At 36.7% G+C, this 26422-nt stretch overlaps 1 protein-coding gene across 1 annotated transcript in view; it reads left to right on the top strand.

The window, feature by feature from the left end:
• LOC136243089 (neuralized-like protein 4) overlaps nt 1-15916 on the top strand; it is a 222273-nt gene extending 206357 nt beyond the window's left edge. The window contains exon 7 of the mRNA XM_066034606.1: nt 15645-15916. Coding sequence (XP_065890678.1) covers nt 15645-15849 — 205 coding nt within the window. The 3' untranslated portion in view covers nt 15850-15916. The remainder of the gene's footprint in view (nt 1-15644) is intronic.
• Nucleotides 15917-26422: the final 10506 nt, after the last annotated feature.

Below are 26422 nucleotides of genomic sequence, written 5' to 3'. Positions count from 1 at the left end.
AAGACTACAAACACCATGTTACTTACCATTAAATTTTGATTCAAATGGATCTATCCTTCATCACATCCTTTCATCCCAGAACTTCACTCTGTGCCTTTAAAGTGCAAAAGAACTATCTCTTCATTTTCCTTCACATATCAATACACCAATGGCCATGACTCGGCCATACTGCATTGTATAGAAACATTTCCTTGATGTAATCTTGGTCATCACATGATGGTGATTCCGTTGATGTACAGCTATCACGTGATTGACAAAATGGCCTGCAAGGACACTAACGATACGGACGTGATACAAAACAAACTGATTGAATGCTTTGTGGCACATGAGTTCCTTGTTTTTTGTTAATAGTTTATATGTGACCGGATTTCATATAACAAGGCTTCCACGCACACAAAATCAAACTTACGATTTTACCAGAAATGGATTGCTGGTCTAATACACTATCATATTTCACACTGTACTTCCTTCGGCACTGGCAAGTCTGGTTTCTGTAGCAGCTTTCTTCCGACCCTGTCAAAGCCACGAGTGTGAGATTGGCACCATTGAATGGCCATGGCTTTGTGATAATGGTGTGTAGTGAGCTGGGACTTCACAGAGAGCTCGCCAATAGTGTTCTCAGTCAATTTGGAGTAATCTGAGGGCCATGGAGGGCCATGGAGAGCCCAAACTTGGCCTCTGGATTCCAATCGTCTTCTTACTCCATTTTATACCTGTATATTAAGACCACCGTCCACCCCCACCCTCCCACCGTATTACTATCACCTGTGATATTATTACCCGCTCGAAAAAAGCTGCTCAAAACAGGGCAAATGTTGGGTATCAGAAATGTATACACCCACTCAGTGATAGCTAGTGAACAGATGAACAATTGGTGCAAATTTTGTCTGCACAGCTTTAGGCACTGGGAAGTTATTACACAATGATTCCTTAAAATCGTCATATCTCCTAACAAAGCTTTGTGCGTCGAAGCCTTGTTTTGTCAAATTCAGTCACATATGCTGTTACAAAGGGTAGGCCTTCCCAAGTAAAAAAATCTATATTTCTAAGAGATTGGATAAACGCTTCACAAGATATGCCTGTTTAAACTATGTATGTAAAATGGCAAAACTATTGTGCATTTTTCGTTCGTGTTTTATCAAATCCAGTTTTCTGGATTATGCGGGTATAAGGTTAAGCAATAACATTTTTTTAGCTAGCTTCTTGCATATGGTATATAAGAGCAGGTACAGATCGAGATACTCTCATACTTTAAGGTGAAATTGTAGCTTTGCAACTGGAAATGGTAAATTACCAAAGATCAATGTTGAGCAAGATATATAATTCTTGAACAAAAAATGAAACAAAATAGGTGAAAATAAAAGAATTGCTGGAAAGAAAAATAAGTAGGAAAAAGCAAAATATACTCATCCCTAATTTATGGATGTACATAATAGTCATATCATTTACCCTTGTAGGAATAGATGAATTTCATAAGGAATTTTAAACTGTTGCCCCTAGCAACCTGAATTTTGCATTATTTTGTAGGTGTGAATGTCAAAAGTAACATCTCCAATTTTTAAAAGGATACCATATATAGGTCATGAGATATGACATTTTAAAGTTTGCAGTTTTCCTATACATTATCTATGGGAGGGGGTAACAGTTACCCCTTCTGGGGAATCACATGGATAATGTATGGGAAAATCACAAATTTCAGAATGTGATATCTGATCATATCTCATGATCTATATACTCTGTCTTTTTAAAATTTGGAGAGGTTAATTGTGAGATTCACACCTACAAATAATGTTAAATTGAGAAATGACACTAATTGAATTTGTTGTTTTCCCACACATTATTTATGAGATTGCCAGAAGGGGAAACTGTTGCCCCCTCTCATAGACAATGTATGAAAAATGACAAACTTTTAAATGTTATATCTCATGACCTTTTTATGCTATCTTTTTTTAAATTTTGGAGCAGGGTCATAGCCAGCCAATATCTGATGGATGGGCATAACATCAACTTAACTACACACACACAAGAAACACGCTCACTTTCATGCGAAACATTATCAAAGAAAAATATAAAAAGTGTATGCACACAAGGCCTACCTACCTATGCTATAGTGTAAACAAATGCTGCTTTCTTGCTTGCTTGCAACATTTACTAGCTATTATGCTATTCTATTAAACTTGTAGGGCAGGCATCCATCGACGATGGTCGTAGCTGAGCATCACGTGACATCAAACTGCTGAACCTACGAGAACCAATAATGTAAACAGTTCATGACATATTTACTACAATCAACTGGCAGTGTAGCTTACAGACCAACCACCACAGCGATATGTAATGCTTTTCAAGTAAACGCCACATGGCCCCGAATGAAGGCCAGGGGCGCTACTCTAGTGAGTCTTGTCACAAATATCAGCATGCCAAGAAAGCTTCGTCCCAGACTTATAGTAGCCAACGTACAGTTTGCATGAATCTGGTGTAAACCACTACTCGGTTAGACAAATTGTGCACGTGACACTTTATAATTACTTGACCTTTTCTCCATTTCCAGTCCATTTGCATTTGCCATTATTGTTATACGTTTTCCCGTTTTCTTTCATCAGCAGTAAGTTAGGCTATACGGTACTTTCCTTATCCAAAAATATGCTTGACAAGTCCACTGAAACGAAATCTTTTGATGCCAGCACCATCCACACTGAATCCTACTGACGATTATCACTCACTGTGACTTAGAGATACAGTACCACGACTATAGTGCATATAGTGTACCACGCTTCGACTCCGGATCATTTTAAATTTCGAATTTAAATCGCGCCAAAGAACGTGGCACATGCGGATTTCCCAAGGGATTTTCCGCGTAATGGATCATGTGATACACCATCTATCTCAATCCCTAGCTTCTTCGAAGTCATGGTTCAACAAATGAGGTACATGTTTACGCTTTACAGTATTAAAAGGGTTGTTTTGTGTGCTGCTGTGAATCCTCGCGTGAATTTTAAACTAGCTACTTGTGATGGTTGGGCAATAAACTGTGATGGTTGGGCAAGAAACTGTGATGGTTGGGCAAATGCCCGCCCATGCCCACCCTTGGCTACGCCACTGATTTGGAGATGTTACTATAAACATTTATCCCTACAAATATTGTAAAATTCAGGTTGCTAGGGGAAACTTTAGTTATTATGAAATTCATCCGTTTTAAGGAATATAGAAACAACAATATTGTGAAACAAGGGACATCTATATACAGATAATTACATAACCAAGTAATAAGAATAATAAGAAATGACGTCATAAATAATTAATTAATGTACAGGACTAACTACGAAGTGCACAAACTAATGCTCACCGGAGTTAAGTTAGACGATACACGAACGTCAAAATTAACTATGGGTTTTTTCCCAAGTGCTTTCGTTAATGAGTTAGGTTTTCTAATAGACGCCGTCCTTTCCAGTTCTTGACAACCGGTTGAAACACACCACGCGTTAGTTACTGGGCGTTCAACTCGTATAACCTGTTTGAGTAGCTACGGCCGCGTAGCAACCAGTTTACATGCACTGCGCGTAAAACCAAACATTGAACTCGTACAACCGGTTCGTAAACCAGGTTTGTAATTCTTAGCAACCAGTTCATATGCGCTGCGCGTTAAACTAAGCATTGGATACTACAAAATTCGACTCGACGCTTCGACATGAGAACTCACCGGATGGAAATAGAGCAGCGTACTCTGTAGAAAGATCGAGATACTGGTGTGAGAGACACTCGACCAAACAAAGGAAGAATACACGAGCGACTTATGCGAAAACAACAGGCTGGAGTAGAAGGTTTCGTACTTTGACATGTGAATTTCTTTTAAACCGTTGCCCCTAGGTTAACCGGGCAACTTTCGTTATTACCTAAAAGGGTGGGGCCTAAAAGGTAGCACAGGACGATGTCAAACACGAAAATTTGGTAATTATTTAATTAATGGAACCATATAGATGGTGGGGCCCTTGGACAATGCTTGCAAGATCGAGACACTCTAATAGAGCAGTCGGCTACTCTAATAAAATAGTCACCTTTACAGTTCTTTTAAAAAGCTAGCAGTTTTTTGTATGTTTTGTTGTAATTTCACTCCTTGCCATACCCACCTTATGGTCTTCCATGTTGTGGTCATGTGTGCCTGAGGACACAACACACTTTCAGTTACTGTATAAGATACATATGTACTATTTTCATCATCATTAATGGTTCTCTCTCTTAAGTATTAGCTAAGAACAGTGAAATTGTATAGGCTCTCTGGGCTTCTAAACTATGAACATTTGGGGGCAAACATCCAAATCACCAACATATCTGTTGTATACAGCATCACCATGCCCCAGAACTGCCCATATATAGAGCCTACAGCTTTTGCTGCATTTGGCGACGGAAAACAAGGTAGTGATAGCTGGAGCTGAGCAATGTACAGGCTGGCTTACAAAACTGCCTCAAACTACACTGTACTGTAGTGACATAAAAACATTAAATATGAAGGGCTTTGTGTTCACTTTAAACCTTTCACACTGCTTGACTCAGTAGACTGGTTTTATGGCCTCCTCAACAAGTATTGATAGGCATTAAAAATTTCGAATGATTGCCTGTGATTATACCGTAACCTCAAATTGTTTTGATTAAAAGTTGGTGTTTTAGTTAAAATGCTTCAAATTGTACCCTAGAAATTAATTTTGGTGAACTTTGAGACGTTGTGAAAGCTATAATGGCTACAACTTCTGGGGGGGGGGGGGGGGGCTGTGCCCCCTAGACCCCTGCTGCCAGAAATTCTATACTCTGGTCAGCCCCCTCTCATATCAACTACTTCCTCAGCCACTGCTCCAACAACTATATTATACCCCTATGTTTTGGGCCTATATACCTTTTAGCACATACACAAAACACATGTGCATACTTCTTTTGAAAGTGTTTGTCTACATGTTTTGCTTGTGTGTAGATGGGTATGTTTGTTTGTGTGTGTGTGTGTGTGTGTGTGTGTGTGTGTGTGTGTGAGTGCGTGCATGGGTGTGTGTGTGTAATTTTTGTGCCTATATGTGTACATAGTTTAGTGGGTGGCGATGATTGTGTGATAGCAATAGTCTGGCCAGTAGTTTTTTTGGATGATAACTGATGAGGTCCTGGGAACACATCTACTGTTTGTTTTGCCATTAGTTAAGTCAACCCAGTAGTAGTAATGGAAAAGTGTTGACACTAAAGAAATGATTGACAACCTCCTACATCTCACTTATTGGGTTGAAAGGAGAGGGATTTGTGCCATCATCTGTGAACCTTCTGCTGAATGCTAATCTGTGAAGTACATGGTAATCAATAAAGCAAAGTGTAAGATTCTCTATATAGTAGCAATAAATATTTTGAGTTTGGCCGCCTTTCCATTGTACATAACATTGCCATATACGTGGAAGGTTACCAAACTCAAATTATTTATACAAGGTAAAGGCTACCATAAATGCTATGCAATGGTGACATCACCAGGTGATACAGTAAGACTTGATTATACGAACTCTTTATTATCCAAACAGTGTAAGTGACTGTTCTATTTGAGTATTCTGTTATTAGGTGAACGTTCTATTAGAGTAAGTGTATGTTCTATTAGAGCAGTTGAACGGAACTTACTATATAAATGAATGGGCTTGATTTGTACAAACGGATTCACTTATCTTAACACTTTTATAATTGAACTGGCACACGGATGCTAGGATCCTACTGTACTTACTATACATCAGTTAGAGAAACAAAATAAAAGTTGTCTTATACGTAAACAATTTACTTGGTTATGTGTGACCCAGTCCTAGTAATAATAATAATAATAATAATAATAATAATAATAATAATAATAATAGTGGAAATTAATCCCTATAGTTATACCTGCAAATGCCCAAATTTCCAAATATTCATTTGATTTTTCGTACGTAATTATGACTGGTAGATTCTTCCTTCTTTCCAGTGCTGGCAATAATAACCTTCCACTTGCACTGACATTCAGCATAGCAGTAACTTGCTACTTAACATCAATTCCTTAAATATCTACACTCTTGCTCCCTGGAACCTTTCCGCTAGGGACCCGCCGATTATGCTGGCATAATTTTGAGCATAATAGGTACCTAAAAGTATTGAGCATAATGCCAGCATATAGGTTAAATATTTGTACGATAGTATAAATTCTTGCTGGAAAATGACAATTGCAAAATAAGATCGATATACTCTAATAGAGCAATCAGTAACTCTAATAGAACAATCATCAAACTGACTGTTCTATTAGAGTATATCGATCTTTTCTCTTACATGCAGCAAGAATTTATTATTTGTGTTCCAGCCACTCATTTTTTTCTTTCTATACAGTGTTAAACTAATGAACTAAGGTATGAACATTGAGCATAATCGAGCATAATAGGTAAATATTGAGCATTAATTTAAGCATAATAGGTGAATTTTTGAGCAGTGCAGCATAGCATAATAGGTAAAATTATGAGCATAATCGGCGGGTCCCTACTTTCCGCTCTTGGGTCCAGTTTGACACTAGCACACACTTAATAGCTGTCTGGTCCAGCTGATTATCAGATCTAGAAAGTTATTCTACACCTTGTATATACATATATCCAAGAGTTCATAATACAGTAGTAGTAAGGGAGAGTATCTAACTGGGATACATTTATCGAACACATTTCCACTAGTACAGTATCAACACCTCACTCTGTTCTGTAGAATAAAGACTTTGCCACATTTAACATCTATCAACAGTTCTCTCTAACCAGTGGAGTTGTATTAAACACCAATCAAATCACCCTGATGACCTTTTGACCCGTTCACCTTTTGATGAAATTAGTACCTCTCCTATTGTGGAGAGGTGATAATATTAAGAGAGGGAGAGTATCATATGCTCAATATACCCTGCACAAATACACTGCCACAAGTTCACCTTTTGATGAAATTAATACCTCTCATATTATGGAGAGGTGATTAATTTTATCAAAAACTCTCCTTCTCTAAATTATGTGACCCTATTTTGGAAAGCCATACATTTGGGCACATTGGCCAATTTTCTTTTATTAGCCACAATGAAGCACTGAGTGGTTATCTACCTTGTGTTAACATTTTGTGATGATACATAGAAGCATTCCAAAGATATGGCTAATTCACTGTCTAATACATAACAAACTAACTTTTCATTATCAGTTTATAGTACTGTATAGTGATCAAGTGTGACAAATTGATGACAAATCACTTTGTTGACAAAAATTTCCATTCTTACAATCTAAAATGGATGAAAAGAGATCCTTGAGAGTTTAATCATGTATTCTTTGTGCTTTTCCTAAATTAAATCACTTGTACTATTGCCTAAAGACAAGAAAATGTTTGGTTTTGGGAATGAACAAATCACCCAATTTTTAAGTTAATTGCTGTCCCATGCATTGTGAAACTACTACATGGTCTGATAAAATTGAGTATATCTCCTAGAATAAAGAAGCTATGGGTGTGAAAATTCATAGCAAGAAGACTTAATAGTTGCTTTATCAGGATAAGCAAAAAAAGTAAAATAGCTGAAATTTTCAATTCAGCATTCCCACAAATTTTGCATGTGCCCAAATGTATGGTTTTCTAAAATATAGTTACGTATTATGAACTCTTGATATCTAATCCAAAGCAGCCCAGCTGTAAGAAAAGGGTGCAGCCCCCAAAAGGCCAACAATGTGAAACCCAAGGTGGTGGCCAAGAAATGGCTGTGATGGTTATGTTAATGGTAAAAAAATTAACAATGACAATGCAGGTGAATTTGGTGCTGCTTAGACTTGGCACCAAATTCACCTAAATTGTTGTTATATTTTTTTACCTTTAATCTACCATCACAGCCATTTCTTGGCCACCACCTTGGATTCATATCTTTTTACCATTGATCCACTATCACAGCCATTTCTTGGCCACCACCTTGGATCACATATCTTTTTTCACCAAGGCCTTTTTGGGTCCACACCCATTTTTTATATACAGTGGTGTAGTCAGCCCTTCAGGGATGAGTGGGCACACTCACCCACACATTTCACCTCGTGCAACTATCATGAACCACGGTAGTGGTTCATAATAGAGATCGCCTATGTTTTTTTCCTAAATCCTAATAGAACACCCAACTAAACACCACCTTAGAAACCCTTTCCAACCTCAAAAGAAGCCTTAGAAGTTAATTTGGAAGAAGTTTAGGTCCACTAGCAAAGATGAAGTCAAAAGGACTTGATAAAAATACATTTTTAAAGAACTGAAATATGCCATTTTGAGCCATTTTGTTCATATTCTTATTATTCTTATTTTTTATTCTCACTGGGCTAGAGCAAAATGTGAGTACTTTTTGGGGATAAAAACTACATAACTTTCCTTCCTATGTCTTTCTTCATGTCCATGACATATTTTTAAATGCATATTACAATGATAACACCTATTCTCAAGCAATTTTGTTTCTTGTAGGTTCACTTTGCCATTGATCTTCTGACTTAGTTTCTGCAAGGGTAACCAACATGTTAATTGTGTTAATAAGTATCCAATCTATTTATGTTAACAAGTTCATTTGGAAATATTATATCATTACCTATATTTAACTACAGTATATTAAGTTCATACCAGAACAACAATGTTGTTGGTACCACTAGTACAGGCATTTTACCAAAAATATTGAGTCAACCTCACACTAATTACAACAAAAGCAAACTCAACAGATTTTGTTTCCTTATTATGTCCTCAATAACAGAAAAAAAGTCCTAAGGAATCCTCACGGGTGAAAGTATGAAAATCACTGAAATAAAAATCCACTTTTTTGCTCCTTAATGGTTTGATGTTTTTACAGTGTTTATGATCATATCTTAGCTAGGATACTTAATATATCAAAGCTTATTATACCATTAAAAAGCTCTCAGAAAAACCAATCTTTTGGTACAAAAATTATCACGTTACAAAAATGTGTTAACCAGTTATAATCAAATATATCCTCAATTTACTTATTCTTTGTACATGTTTTGCAACTGTAACTACTGTAGTAATGCTTTTGTGCATATTTTTGCATGCATACAGAGTAGTAGTGAGCTTGCGAGTTTTCAACCGACAGGAGAAAAGTTATGTTGTGGATGGGCGAAATATCGCATCTACCAATGAGAATAATCAGACCCAACATTGCATGGTTGTATGGTACTGTATATAAGGCAGAGTACGTAATATTATTACTTTTGTGGTACCTAAGTAATATAGCGAAATACGCTATAAAATCAGGTAATATAACTCAAGTTACTTTACTAACAAATGTAACACATTACCTAAGTAGTATAGTTAGTGTAACGAGTCTAATATTACATAATATTATTACTACAAGTAACAAAGTTACTAATCTCGTTAGTAATCCACTGAGTAACGCCTAGCCACAACGAAGTAATGAAGCCTACTGAATGAAGCTTATTCACCAGCTTCTTACTTATAACCAAGATTTGCACGTTGCACAACAACGCCATCATTGCACATAATAAGGTGGTAGTTTCACACTTGACAGCTTAAGGCTTCAGACACAATGTTATTATAAAATGTAATATTATTATAATTACTTTATTTTTTGGGTAATGTGTAACTAGTTACTATTACAAAGTAACTTGCCCAACACTGCTGGTAAACATGCAGCGATAATGCTGGACAAATAGAAAGACTCACAGTGCCCATACGAAGCCATTATATGTTTGAAAACATGCATTGTTTTTTTAATATAAATATGCTAGCTAACAGCAAATTGCACTACAGATAACTACAACTGTACCGGGCAACTAGCTATATACATAGCTATACTCACCGCTAAAACAGTGGAAGTACGTATGTGCTGTACCACTGTTCTTGTATACTTTGATTGTGGGGTATGGCACGTTAAAGCTTAAGTGGTCGATAATTGGTGAGTTACGCTAGCTAGCTAGTTACAGTAGTTACTAATTTTTGTGACTCGCAATGTAGCTACTTAAGCAGGCATGTAACGCATGTTAGCTCTTTTTGATTCCTTTTCTGATCATTATAGCAAAAGACTTGTTATAATGGCATTGCACAGAGAGCTGTCTTTGTCTATATTCTCATGCTAGCTATTAGTATGTTTACTTCGTTAGCTATGCTATTGCTAAAAGGCCCAACTTTCCATGACACTATTTAACTAAAATATGCTTATATACAACATTCAATGCATCAATTAACACATACAATGTTTACAGTCAATACATGTATAGAAGCTATACTATATTCTACTCTGCGTGAGCTATAGCTACATAGCTGTGGCTTCTTCAGATCTGAACACTGATTCCTACGTAAAGTGAGAAATAATATGCAGATTAAACAAATAAATAGCTAGCTACATGCATATAGTATTGTAACAGTAGTGTAGCTGTCGGTAAATTAATTGCTCTCGAGTACTTGCGATACACTGGCTCACTTGAGTACCCGAATATACTTGCAAGCTTGCACGAGTTTCATGCGAGTGGCTTGCGATAAAACTGCGAATGCACGCAATTTTATCTGTGAGCTGTACTGTAGTTCGTGAGTGGTATTCATTCCAAACAACAGAACACTACAGGAAACACGTAGCCTAATAATAAATAACACACTAATTAGTCCATGTCTTTTCTATAAATAATGCTATGATGTGTACTATAACAATTGGATAGAGCACGTATGGCATGTAAGTAACCTGCTGGTGAGTATTGCCCTTTTGGCATAACATAATAAACAAACACCTGCTAACAATATTTGTGACACAGTCTGCGAAAAGAGGTTTTATAGCCTTTCCAAATTGTCAAGTTTGACTTATCATAACTCCTCATGTTTTCAACCTATCACGAAGCCATAGTGCTATGTTAGGGGTATAAGGGGACTAAATTGCAGGATGATAACACATTCACAAGTCATGTTACAGGTTGCCTAGTACATGCAATTGAAAAGGCTACAAGACCCCTTTTTGCAGACAGGGTCACATTTTTCTGTTGCAAGGAAACAAGTCAAAATAGTATGCTTGTTATGCTCAATACCACATTTTTGCATATCAGTGTCATGCAAACATCATGGTCATCAAATATTATTGCAATATCACCCACCCTTATTTGGTGGTATGTAGAAACTTGACAAGTGCATGAGAATGGCAGAAAATGTGAAGAGCCAATGCCAGCGTGGCTGTTTAGGTCTTAGAGTAATGCATTTTATGGCAAAGTCTAAGAATAATTTATAAGGCTTCTTAACTTCAACAATAGTTAATACCTTTGAATAACTACAGGAAACAGGCCCAAAAATTTTTGGCTGTACTTTTCTTGCAAATGGATCACATTGCTTTTGTAGTTTTTTCAGCAGGCTGAAAAGTGTCCTTGCAGGTTCCATAGCATTTGTAACAAAGTGTCTTATTGTACCAGGAGTCTTACCTATAGATACCTGTTAACACACTTCTTAATATTTCCATACATCATAGTAAGCTTTGCATACCATTGTTAAAGTATGATATTATTTTGTTCATTCCTAAGTAGTTACATGAATAATTCATGAAGCATCAGTGATGCAAGTAAAACTAGGAATTGAATGTCCACTACTATATCTGCTGGTGTAGGTGACCTTCCTTGTTTCACTGCTTTTGTTTCTATGATCCTTAATCAAGCTTAATTTTTTTATAACATTGTTATCACTGGAAAACCCAAGCAAACCACATTAAAAGAGAGAACAGTGTCTGAATGCATGCCCCAACTATCAATCATTGTCTGAACTATCAATTACTGTATAAAAAATAAAATAGCTAGCTATCAGCCTGTTACACACCATTGCAAGTTAAGAAAATGTTTGGGATGCACTTCTGCAATCAAAGTAGTCGCTACGAAAAATGCAGATAATCTTTGTTGGCTACAAACCTAGGGGAGCCATACCACAAATCAACACCTGGAACTGTCAGCAAAGATAAATGGAACACAAATGAAGACACATGTAAGTTAATGAAGCATACATTGTACGTATTGCGCTATGCCAAAAGACACATGACCAGCTGAAGTGACATCGAACAGTGACCCGTATCCTTGGGGTTATGCTCGTCTGAGGCATCAGTCAGGCGGTCAGTCAGTCAGCAGAAAATTCGACTAAACGATTTTTTTTATCTCAGCAACCCATGGGTAGGCATGCATCTGTTATGCCAGAATAATTTCGGGAATAATAGGTAGGGAAAAGATTTGGGGAATATTCTGGAATAATTGGATGAGTTCTAGTGTAAAATTATAAGTTTCTCTTGTAGTGTGATGCAAAAATCTTTTGTATACAACATTGAAATAGTTCAAGCCTAAAAACGGTTGAAAAGATCGAGATACTCTAATAGAGCAGTCACTTTCGAGTCCATAATTCTAATATAGCAGTCACTTATGTAGAAACTCTAACTAATTTGCTTGTTTTTGCACAAATTCTAGGAATGAGTTTGGGAATAATAGGTGAACTCAGGCATAGTTTTGGGAATAATAAAAAAGAACCACTAGAAAGAATAATAGGAAGATTTTGGAGCATAATAGACTTAAGCATACCCATGAGAAACATCTCCAGTTGTACTGAAGGCACATTTTGGCTTGGTTATACCTAACCAATACTGCTAAGCCACCATGAAGGTATTGCAAGAGTGGTTTCGGGTCAATCCTTTATTGTGAAAAGGTGCAAATCTTAAGAATTATACAATTGCTATTATACTGTATGATAACTGAATTATTAAAACGGTATTACATACATTGCTTGATACTAACAATACATCCATAATAATCAAATTATACACGAATTTTCCATTTCAGTTGACCTGTAAAATTAATCTAATCCAAAACAGCCAAGCTGTAAAAAAAGAGTGCGGCCCTCAGAAAAGCTATGGTGAAAAAAAGATGTGAAATCTAAAGTGGCGGCTAAGAAATGGCTGTGATGGTAGGTTAATGGTAAAAATTTTAATAACGACAATTTAGGTGAATTTAGTGCTGCTAGGTCTTGGCACAAAATTCACCTGAATTGTCGTTATTAAAATTTTTACAATTAACCTACCATCACAGCCATTTCTTGGCTGCCACCTTGGATTTCACATCTTTTTTCACCATAGCCTTTCTGAGGGCCGCACTCTTTTTCTACAGCTTGGCTGTTTTGGATTAGATTTCACTTCTTTTTGTATTTGTAAAGCCGGCCTATGGCCGGCTTTGGGGTTTTTTTAACCTATCTTTTTTTCTTTACCACAGGAAGAAGAGAAAGATGAGGAAGTTTTTAAATACTTTAACTAATTCTGATTGTATCAGTAAATGTACAAATTATATATATATATATATATATATATATATATATATATGTAATAATGCATTTATTACATGTTAATTATTCCCTACAGATAACTTATTTGCAACTCTCTACAGGGTGATTTGTTTGTAGCTGAACTCCCTACAAGGTAATTTCTTCTAGCTGATCTTTCTACAGGGCGATTTGTTTGTAACTGAGTTCTCTACAGGGTGATTTGTTTGCAGCTGAACTCTCTGCATGGTAGTTTCTTTGTAGCTGAACTCTCTACATTGTGACTTCTTCTAGATGAACTCTCTACAATGTGACTTGTTTCTAGCTGATCTCTCTTCAAGGTGACTTGTTTCTACCTGAACTCTCTACAGGTGATTATTTTGCAGCTGAACTCTCTACATGGTGGTTTCTTTAAAGCTGAACTCTCTACAAGGTGACTTCTTCTAGCTGATCTCTCTACAGGGTGATTTGTTTGTAGTTGAACTCTCTACAGGGTGATTTGTTTCTAGCTGATTGCTCTACGGGTTGATTTGTTTGCAGCTGTAATCTCTACAGGGTGTATTGCTTGTAGCTGAACTCCTTACATTGTGTCTAGTTTCTAGCTGATCTCTGTACAGGGTGATTTGTTTGTAGCCAATCTCTCTACAGGGTAATTTGTTTTTAGCTGAAGTCTCTATAAGGTGATTTGTTTGTAGCTGATCTCTGTGTAGGTTGATTTGTTTTAGCTGAACTCTCTACAGGGTGATTTGCTTCTAGCTTATCTCTCTACAGTTTGATTTGTGTGTAACTGATCTCTCTACAAGCTGATTTGTTTGTAGCTGATCTCTCTGCAGGTTGATTTGTTTCTAGCTGATCTCTCTACAAGTTGATTTGTTTGTTGCTGATTGCTCTAAAGGTTGATTTATTTGTAGCTGAACTCTCTACAAAGTGTTTTGTTTATAGCTGATCTCTCTACAGGGTAATTTGTTTGTAGCTGAACTCTCTCCACAGTGACTTGTGTGTAGCTGAATTCTGTAGAGAGTGACTTAATTGTAGCTGAACTCTCTACAGGGTGCATGACTTGTTTATAGCTGAACTCTCTTCAGTGTGACTTGTAATGTTCTGAATCTCTACAGTGATATATTTGTAGCTTAACTCTCCACAGGCTGACTTGCCTCCAGTTGAACTGTCTATAAGAGTAGCTGTTTGCGGCTGAACTCTCTACAGAATAAGTTGTAATGTAATAGAACTCTATAATGAAGTAAGCTGAATGCTGTATTAGGGTGACTGTTCTATTAGAGTATCTCGATCTCGCATTTGCTACACGGAGTTGGCTTTCGAATCATAACTCAGTGGTGTGTAATCCGATTCTTCTGTACTATTGCAAGGACTTTCTAGGATGAGTATTCCAGCTATACACCGATTTACAGCTCGTTGCTCTAAGTGGTTTGCCTGGTAGACGTGCAAATTCCTGGTATTTTTATTCACGAATCTCGATCGCGCAATTGTTACACACCTTCGGTTTCGTGTCATATCTCCGCGATCTTTATTTCGATTGCTTTCAAACACCAAAAAGCACTCCTACAATAGTTGATCTATTCACAAACCGATTTTCAGCTCATTCCATGAAGCGGTTTACCCTGTAGGCGTGAAAACAAATTGATCTTGTTTTACGCGAATAATTTGTCATAAATCCTGAACCGTTCATCGGATTTGCACCAAATTTGATAATAGGATCCGCCTTTGGACTCCTTTCTCTGTACCACATTTCAAGGCAATCGGAGTACGCGCTTGTGTTTTATAGCAATTTTTGCAAGTGTGCGAAAAGACGAAGAAGAAAAATAAAACCAAGAAAAAAAAACGAACCTTTGGCCGCTCGTATCTCGGAAATGGCTAGAGTGATTTCCTTCAAAAATTGGAATGTAGACTCCCCTAGCTGGCGGGCAACTCTGCAGCAAATGTGGTTTCAATCGGATAAGGTATCACCGAGATACAAAAGTGTGAAAATGACGTTATCTTTCTTCCTGTTAATATACTCACGGTGTGGCACGCCGGCTTCTTGGGCCGCACGACACACTACCGTGTGTCTTGATATGCAAGTATTTTACCAATTGTAATCAACGCTTTATACTGGCTTGCACAATTATGTCAGTTTTCTTTTGCAGACCCGGTCACTCATACAAATCATTACCTCAATGCTTAGGGAACCTATTATGCCACCATGATTAGCAGATGTTTAAATGTAACCAAATACAATTAGGTAATTAACTTGGCCTGAATTTCAGGTCATCTCCCTCAGTCTTTGTGATTCCTACAATGCTTAATGACACTATTGTTTAAGTTGTATACATGATTTTGTTTTAATGCAGGGTAAGAGTTAATCGCAAGCGTTATCAAGCTAAAGTAGCTTTTCAAGCACTCATTAGGCCAGACTCATATTCAGTTGGTCCTCAAACCACAGGAAGAAAGTCTCCTATTGATCCTCCACTTCCCAACTCTGAAATGGAATGGTCCACATCGGATTCAGATGACATAATATTATACGGAATTTTAATTAAAATTATAGACTATTAAACTTTGTGTGATAACAGAAGGCTTGGTGTACTACTTGTACTTGTGCTTATTTCTCATTGCTATTGTATTAGTGTAACACACAGCATAGTATAACAATCACATATAAATCTAATCTGAAACAGCCTAGTAGTAAAAAAGGGTGATCCCCCCTTCCCCAAAGAAAAAGCCAGTATGAAAAAAAGATATTGGTATCCAATGTGGCGGCCTAGCAATGGCTGTGATGGTAGGTTAATAGCAAAATTATTATTTAATAATTGTAATTCAATTGAATTTGGTGCTAGTGAAGACTGCAAATTCACCTGATTGTCCTTATTAAAATTTTTGTTGTTAACCTACCATCAATCATTTCTTGACTGCCACCTTGGATTTCACACCTTTTTTCACACTGGTTCTTGGGAGGTCACTGTTTTTAAAACCGTGGCTATTTTGAATTAGATTCTTTCAACTGGCTGGAAACTATAAAAGATACTGGTGTGTGTGCATGCATTTTTTAGAATCTAAACTGCTTCTTTGGATAGCTACTGCCATGACTAGGCCTGCTCCTAATGTGCCAGCATAATTTTGAGAATTAAAGGTCTCTCATTTTGTGAGAATAATTCCAGAATTATAGGATGTTCACAAGCATAATTTTGGAATAATTGAGCGTCGACTAAAATAATCAATTGAACGGAAAAGGCATAATTCTTCTGATTTAGCTAAAATGAGGGATTAAAAAACCTTTAAGAATGATTCTAGTACTGTTTTAGTAGTGCGAGTTGAAAACAGCTTAAAGTAGGCATTCCAGTATCCGAGATTTTTTAATAAAAAATTTCTCCGTATATTCCCCAATAGAACCCTGGCACAAAACAACAACTCGCGTTTAACTTGGGATTGCTCAGTAGTCCGAGCTCCAATGAGGATGAAACTCGCTATGGGGTTTGTCCACACGCTGATCATCATGAAAACCTTAGTTTTGTCGTGCGCGTTACATATAAGTAAGTTTTGTGTTGTTTTGTAATCTTTTTAAGCCTTGTAATGTATGTAGAATACTTTAAAATTTAAAAAAAAACGTAGTGTCGGGTGGAAGGTAGTCACTGGTGCTTACTTTAAAGTGCGTAGTTACTTCGCTCGGGTTAGCGATTTTCAGCTCCAGAGCAATTTTCTGATGGCTGTGTCATCAGCTCAAAAATACAAACCACTTCAAAGTCGGCATAACAATGCCATAATTGAAACCACAACTCCACCTTAGGTATTGTTGTATCATTGTGGCACCTCCACTTTAGTTGTTTACCTTTATAAGTTGTTAACTTGATGTTTTTACTTACTTGAGATAGCCTCTTGCCTGTGGGTATGTACCATTGTATTGAGAAGTGTGCAGTAGGTGAAACATATTTGCTCACTACAAAGCATACAAAGATCGCTGAGATCCGATAACATCTGAAGTTACTCTCATTATATGTACAAACTTGCAGCTAGAAGCAACTGCAGTTTCACAACAGTCCAGATTGCTAGATGGCTTCCTGATTTAATTGTGCCATTTTTCCCTTTAACATGTATGGGAGCCCTGGAGAAAAAATGTACCTTTTTTCAGTTTTAAAGCACTGTGCATGCCAAAGTAGTTAATTCAAACCCAACAAACTATATATTTCTGAGATCAGCAATCAATACTCTATCTATTGAGCATATAAGAAGTCCATTTTTCCAAAGTTTAAAAATTGGGCTGGAATGCCTACTTAAAAGATCAATGGATCATTCCATGTCTAATCACATAGTGATTTAGTTTGCCGTACATTAGTCTCAATAGTAGGAGTGCAATTAATCCCAAATCACATGGCCTTGTTTCTGTAATTGCACTGTAAAGTAGCCAATAAAATAGTAGAATAACAGAAGCCTTTTAAGTGCAACAAGAAAGTGATATAATGAATAGCCAATCAAATAAGTTGACAATAGAAGCCTTTTAAGTGCAACACATGTATACATTTTGAGTAGCCAATCAGAATTGCGAACACGTGAAGCCTTTTAAGTGCAACAACAAAATAATGATATAATACAAAGAAGGATGATGCAATCACCTGGTATTAGGCACCGGCCGATTATGCCGGCATACCAAAAGCATCAAGCATAATGCCAGCGTTATAGGGACGATGTTTGAAAAATTAATTAAATGCGCAATACGCACGCCTGAAAGATAGCAAATATTCACTGCCAATAGTATTATTAGTGCATTTTATAATCGAAAACACGTAATATAACTTATTAAACCGTTTCTTTGTTGGTTATTCACACTTTGCAGAAATAAGATCGAGATACTCTAATAGAGCAGTCACTTACTCTAATAGAGCAGTCAGGAAAGGCTGATATACTCTAATAAAATAGTCACTTCTAGAGCATAATCTTGATTTTGATAGCATAATTTTGAGCATAATAGGTTTAATTTTTGAGCAATGCTCAAAAGCATAATAGGTAAAATTTCGAGCATAATAAGCCGGTGCTTACCTGGTATAAGTTAATGGCCACATAGAGCTGGATAGATGTGTATTACAAACCACGAAGGGTGGTCACTATGTGATTAGTAGGCAATCGCATGCATTTTCATGCAATTATGGAATAATTGTACTCGTAACAGCCAAAATTGCACTTGGCTTCGCCTCGTGCAATTTTGACTGTTGCTCGTACAATTATTCCCTAATTGCACTCAAATGTGTGTGATTACCTATACAAATTACCGAGAAATTGTAGGGTCACCTCTCAGATTTTGACAAAACTTGGTGTGTTTGTAGTACCTATGGTGCTCATCACCCATACCAATTTTTTGTCTCTTACACCACATAGTTTCTGATTTGTGACCACAAATATTTTGAATATTTCATGAAAAGTTGGTCTGTCTTGAATTACAAAATCAACTGTAGCTCACCACTTTTTAATATTTAAAATAAAATTTTTAGCAATTATAGACTGTTAATTGATCTTTCAAGATCCATAAACTATGGGATATAAATTTAATTTAAAAATTTTAATCCTTAATATTTCAAAAAGTACCGCTTCAAATTCTTTGATTTTTTAGTAAATAATAACTAGGTTATGGTCTGTTGTTGGTAAAACTTTTGTCATGGGGCCACAATGGGTTCAAGAGATATAATTAAATATGTTGTGGTATGCAGTGGAATTTTGTAGTCTATTATTGCTATATGGGAGTTTACACCTCTAATAACCACTCCTGATAAGGCCATGCCAACTTTGTCTTACACAATGAAAGTGTCCAAGTACAGTGCAACCTGTATTAGTGACCACCTGTATTGAAAGACCACCTTCGTGCTGGAATTTATTTACTGTATGGGTAATTCCATATCAGTTCACCAAAGTTTTGCACATGACCCTCAGAATTGAATGAAATTGGTGTGTGAGTATCCCAAGTGGTCATGTGTCCCTTCACCCATTGCTTGTACGGATTCCCAGACATGGCTTATTTAGTCTTCTATTTTTGCTGTACTTGTGATCATTCAATGAATCATAACTTGGATGTTTTTAAAATGAATTGTGGATATGGATATCCCATGCAGTATGGCACACCTTGAAGCCCATTCTACTGATTTAGGTTTGCAGACACACAGGACTCTTTGATTCAACTGCAAGTTAACTGCAAGTTAAATGTATGCATATATAAACAGGTTGTGACAAAGGTGTGCTGGTAATACAAGTTTGTTACTGTAGTGATACAGTGTGATGCTGTTTGGTAGCAAAAGTCTTTTTTTTGGCAGAGTACACACAACCACTTGTCCTTGGGTCTACGAGAACTAGAATGTTACCCATTGGAATAGTGTTGATATTCTGGGGCTCTGGGTACTTGAACGAGTTTCATAGACTGTGTAGATAAAGAAATTCCAGCTTCACTTCTTTAGTGTCACTGCAAACTTCAAGCACACAAGCTAACCACCAATTCTCTTAATGTCAACAAGTGACAAATCCAGCAATTGATTTTGGTAACACTGTGCAAAAAGTGGGATATAATATGGTATTTCCAGTGGCTTATTGAATACAAATAAGCCTTAATATAAATCCTGTATTATACTCATTTTATACTTTAGTATAATCCATACTATACTATTGCATATATGGTTTCAGTTTATTTACCACATTACCTCAAATAGCTTATATCTAATATAATGCCCACACTATACCATCGTATATATGGTTTCAGTATATTTAACACATTAAGTGAAGTCTTACATGAGATTGTTAGTATAATACAGGTTATACCAAGCTTTTTTGTATTCAATAAGCCACTGGAAATACCATCTTATATCCCTCTTTTTTCACAGTGTAAAGCTTCATTCTTTGCTAGAGCAACACTCTTTCCTGAAAACATCAGATTATGAGTAAAATTTTATTTCCATTCTGCTATCTGAGATTGGTACAAAAGAATGCAGTTTTCTTGTACTATGGATTGTACATGAGAGTTGAAAGCAACATCCCTGTTGTCTCGAATAATCTTTATTGTTACAATACCCAAAGTAAGCAGCAGGTATGTTGCTACATGCTCAATTGAACAACTGATGTGGTGTCATTGGCTGGTCATTGTGCTGCCTTTGCAATTGCAAGCTATATAAGCTGGCCGCACTTGAAAACTATGCAACAAAATAAATTACAGCACAAAGGTGGTTTTTCAATACAGGTGGTCACTAATGCAGGTTGCACTGTACTTGAACACCTTCATTGTGTAAGACAAAGTTGGCATGTCCTCATCAGGAGTGGTTATTAGAGGTGTACACTCCCATATAGCAATAATAGACTACAAAATTCCACTACATACCACAACATATTTAATTATATCTCTTGAACCCATTGTGGCCCCACCACAAAAATTTTACCAACAATGGACCATAACCTAATTGTGACTGTCTCTGGGAAAACCGGTCTTATCGCCCATTTAAAAGTATCGAGAAACGTCGGTTTTAAATATTCTGTGTGTTGTAGCTGGCCAATGGTGGTAGCTACGCATACCAAATTTTCACACGTTTCACAACAATTTCTTACCTTCCTGATCATCCACTGAAGAAGTAGTTAACAGCTAAGTTTCCCGCCATTTTAGATAGTTTTTAAACCGAGGTTGTCTGTATCAGGCGAGCTCCAGAAGGGGTGGGAGGCGGGGGCCCTGGAAGGCGGGCAAGATGGTGTTCAAAAATTGAAAAGAGACGTGCTAGGATGAATTAGGCCAAGTTATAGGCCATCCAGGGCTCAGAACTGGCTAAAATGAAAGGAAATTTACAGCACAGGTCATTGTCCAACACCACAGAGCTGTACAGCCACACACAGCCATCTCCTGGTCGGCCAGGGCTCCATCAAGACCCCAGACCACTCGTACGGCTCGCCACTGTGCTCTAGAAAAGCAGCCAGCAAAAGCAGACCACTTTACTCTGGTCGACTGTGGCAGTGAAACTTGATAGTGCATTCATTAAGCTTTGTGTTTGTGTGAAAAAATCTAACTTCCTGTCTTGGGCGATAAGAACGGTTTTCGTAGATCCAGTCACAATTATTGTTTACTAAAAAATTCAAAGAATTTGAAGCAGCACTTTTTGAAATATTAAGGATTAAAGTTTTTAATGGAGCCTTTTTGAATCTTAATATCCCATAGTTTATGGATTACTTGAAAGATCAATTAACACATTTAACAATCTTTAATTGCTGAAAATTTATTTTAAAATATTCACACAATGGTGAGCTGCAGTTTATTTTGTAACTCAAGACGGACCAATTTTTCATGAAAATGTTCAAATATTTGTGGTCATAAATCAAAAACTATGTGGTATATGAGGCTAAAAATTGGTATGGGTGATGAGCACCATAGGTACTAAAACACACCAAGTTTCATCAAAATGTGAGGGGTGACCCCACAATTTTTCGGTGATTTGACATGGAATGACCCAAATATACTGTAATAGAATGCTCAAATACTCTAATAGAGCGCTTAAATACTCTAATAGAGCAGTCATCGTTTTTGTGATTCAAACTTTTGTTATACTGCAGGAATTAAACTGCCCATTATGTTTCATTGAGTGACTTTAACATCTTTTCAATGTCTAGGCGCCGGCCGATTATGCCAGCACAATTTAAAGCATAATAAGTAACCAAAAGCATCAAGCATAATGCCAGCATAATAGGGACGATGTTTGAAAAATTAATTAAATGCGCAATACGCGCGCCTAAAAGAAAGCAAATATTCACTGCCAATAGTATTATTAGTGCATTTCATATTTAAAAACACGTAATATAACTTATTAAACCGTTTCTTTGTTGGTTATTCACACTTTGCAGAAATAAGATCGAGATCCTCTAATAGAGCAGTCACTTACTCTAATACAACTGTCAGGAAAGGCTGATATACTCTAATAAAACAGTCAGTTCTAGAGAATAATCTTGATTTTGAAAGCATAAGTTTAAGCATAATAGGCTTAATTTTTGGGCAATGCTCAAAAGCATAATAGGTAAAATTTTGGGCATATTAGGCCGGTGCCTATCCATGTCTCTGAACACACTAAGTATAATGTATGCAACTTTAAAATACTTAGCTACATCCATAGTTATATAGTAGCTAAAATATTATAATACAAAATTTTTTTCTTGAGATGGTTTTTTTGCAAAAACTATCCCTATAATTTTTCATGAATTCAAATTACTACAGATGCATACATATAGGTTAGATATGAGAATAAAAGAATGATAGGTAAACTTTTAAAGAAGAATAATAGGTAAATTTTTGAGCCCATTAGGCTCAGGCCTAGCCATGACGCACATCTTGCTCTGTCCCTTGAATACATAAGTTATGTATATGTGACCAAATTTGACAAAACAAGGCTTCCACACACATTAAATTTTCTGACTTTAACTAGCTGTAATTTGACTACTCGTCAAGCTATTGGTCTAAACTTTTCATAAAGTCCTTGCATAGCATAGTACGATACCAGGTTAAAGTTTTAAACTAAAGGCATACTCCTACATTGAGTTATGGTACTTCAATATTATAAAAGTGGATGTGTGTGGAAGCCTTGTTTTGTCAAATTCGGTCACATATAGAAAACTAGAAATGTTTGTAACATACTATTAAGCTTGATTCAACATTCCTTAGATGCTGAAGAAAATGCTTTTTAACAATCTTTACACCACACTGTAAATACAGTAGTGGTCACAACACACTAACAGATGTGATATTGTTGTCCAAACTGGCACATCATTATAAGAGTAGTATGCACCACATTAGTCACACTAAAAATGGTGTGATCATACATGTGTAGCTGAAAAAACACTTGTGCATTCAGGAGTGGATGGGTAGCATGTGACACAACTTTATTAGTATTATTGGGAAATACTACATCATCTGCAGTTTTGTAATTGGTGTTACATTCCTGGTATGTCAACAACCTACAAACGGTACACAACGCTATTTATTAGTCAGTCAGCAACTTACTGCTTTCAAATCTCTACTTAAACATTGTTTTCAAAATGTATATAAACCTATATCACCAAGCCTGGAGTTTGATTGTGGGTTTTAATTTCACTCAACTAAGGCTTACATGTTCCACCCTAAGACATGTTCTGGCCCTCACTGATCATCAGTGCACAAATTTTCATCTCTGTACTGTTGTCTGGTTTCTGATAACATATTTGAACGTGTTTTATCTAATGGAAATTCTATGAGCTAATGGAAATTAATTTTGTTGATACAAACATACCAGCTTTGCAGTGCATCAATTTGAACTGCCTGTGCAATGGCTTAGCACAAAAAAAATTATAATTATATTTATAACACATAAATTCAATAAAATTGATGATTTGTTATCCATCCTACTACCTCTAAATGATAAAGGATGCCACAGAATACCTAATTGTTAACACTAGAATCATCTATAATAGCAGAAAATGACTTTTCATTTACAAATCTTAGTGTCATGTACACCAATATAATACAGTCACACTGCTTGTCTTGTGTGCTTTACACACCACATACTGAAAATGTGCCTGTACCCCATGGGTGTGCTGCTGATTAAGTGTGCTATGATCACCTCAGTTATAACAGTGCAGTGGTCAAGCCACAAGTAGGTCATTAAACACTCTATCGAATCATATCACAGTTACATACGTAGATGTCCACTCTTCAGTGGACCTCATCATTTCTTAATGGCCATAGTCAAAGAGTTGTATATAATGGTTGTATATCACACCCAGTGAATGTTACTAGTGGTGTACCTCAAGGGACAGTGTTGGGTCCCTTATTGTTTCTGGTCTATGATTTACCAGAGTGTATATCATCATCCTGTGGTCTTTTCGCAGACGACTGTGTGTTCTATAGACCAATAACCAATCAAATTGATCAAGAAACTCTTCAGCAAGACTTATATAATTTACAGCTTTGGGCAAATAAGTGGCTAATGATGTTAAACGTGAATAAATGTGAAATTCTACACATTTCACTGAAGAAAATCATCAAGAAGTTGTACTTATTATATGATGAACCACTAAAGTGTGTAATTGAAGCTAGATATTTGGGAGTAATGATTGACTCCAAGCCTACTTTCAACACACATGTAAATTTAGCAATAAGAAAGCAAACAATACCTTGTCCTTCCTGAGAAGAAATCTGTCTTCATGCCAGCGTGAAGTGAAAGCTGAAGCTTGCCTGATGTATGTGCATCCATACTGGAGTATGCTACTTGTGCCTGGGCCCCTCACACCCAAAGTAATATTGACATGCTAGAAGCTGTTCAAAGGCGCGCAGCAAGATTTGTTATTGGAGATTTTGATCCACCAGCAGTGTAACACAAAATTAATGCTCACTACCTTGAAATGGAACAGTTTAAATTATCATCAAAGTATGTTAAGACTCCAAATTAATGATGTACAAAATTATTCATCATATTGTGGACCTTACTCTACCAGAATGTATCACTTTTAATAGAGGAATTACCCGGGGTCATGAGTACAAACTTACCCTGCCATTCAATAGAATTGACACATATAAATTCAGCTTCTTTCCTTCCACTGCTATACTATGGAACAACTTGCAACCAGAGACTGTTGAAGCTTCATCTATCACCGTGTTTAACAACCTTCTTATAGATGAATTGTAAATTGAAATTAGCTGTAGCTATATATTTTGATTTGTATATTGCATTTATACTCGCTGTGCGAGGTCTTCCAATTATAATAATAATAATAATAATGTCACATCAAGACACACGGTAGTGTGTCGTTCGGCCCAAGAAGTCGGCGCGCCACACCGTGAGTATATTAACAGGAAGAAAGAAAACGCAATCTTTAATACACATTTCCAAAGTAGCTACACATCACACAGTCATTTGCTAGAATTAAACAACAAGCGATCTGAAAACTACAATAAACTTATGAGAATATCTCTCAAATTCAATATGGGCATAGCTACTAGTGGTGATATGTATTAAATTTTGGTTGTTGAAAGGAGTGGTGTTTAAGCTATATAATGGGCAATCAAGCACATATTAAAGCCTATAATATTTGAAAACTAAACTGGTAAAAGGCCATACAGTTTAGGAGTGACTCGGGAGGAAATATCACACATAAGATTTATCCATCCAAACATCTCCAACAACTCAAAATGATCTATGAAGAAAGAAAAATGTAATGTATCATAATGCACATATGTATGTAGCAATAACAAATCAGTGCTAACGCGATATCGATTTTTCGCGTTATTCAAGTTACACTTACTCTAACACAAATCAGTGCTAACGCGACCCTAACGCGATATCGATTTTCGCGTTAGGGTCCGCAACGCGAAAAATCGATATCCTCCAATCAACTACCTAACTATTGTCATGTGTTAGGCTAAGTGTAACTTGAATAACACCAGCGTGGCAGCCAAGTTTGCCACTTTCTTCTGGTAGAAAACTATACAAATGTCTTAAAATCACGTGATTTTTCGTTCCAGCAGTTCGTAGGGTTCTTCGTATGCCACGATATTCACTCTCAACATTGTTCAAGTAGTCTATCATCAACTCAAAGTATTGGTGGTTTGATTTTATTGGTCAGTTTAGGGTGGCAGCACGATCTGTGCAGCATTTTGGCGACAGACAAAATGTTTCTTGCTCTGGAGCACAGGACAAGCAGAGCAGCAACTGCGCCGTGGGTCAGCAATGACCAGTACTAGGTAAAGTACCTGCATGAGGAGTATGGTTATAACTGAAGCTTGTTAGCCATCTGGCTGAGCCATCTATATGCTGAAATTCGGCCAAAATGACGCGATTTTTGCAAACAAATACCAGAATGGTTAATACATCAGTGAGACAGTCTCCAACAGCAAGGATACGTAGCTTATAAACACCTAACAATACGGCTATCTCGTCCAGTAAACGTATAGAGCAATCCAATGCATGAAATAGGCACTCACGTGATAGATATTCAAATCTCGGAAAATACAGCCATAATCTATTACAATGACATTAAAATCACTTGGAATCAAGTGACAATCAGTTTGTGTGCATTAGGTTCGACATCTCGATTAGCCCAGCAGTCTGAGACTCTCCTATGATGCCATCACAGCATAAAACACACCCGCACTGGCCCA

Source organism: Dysidea avara, chromosome 2 (genome assembly GCF_963678975.1).
Source record: "Dysidea avara chromosome 2, odDysAvar1.4, whole genome shotgun sequence".
NCBI lineage: Eukaryota > Metazoa > Porifera > Demospongiae > Dictyoceratida > Dysideidae > Dysidea > Dysidea avara.
This window is presented reverse-complemented; position numbering and strand designations above follow the sequence as displayed.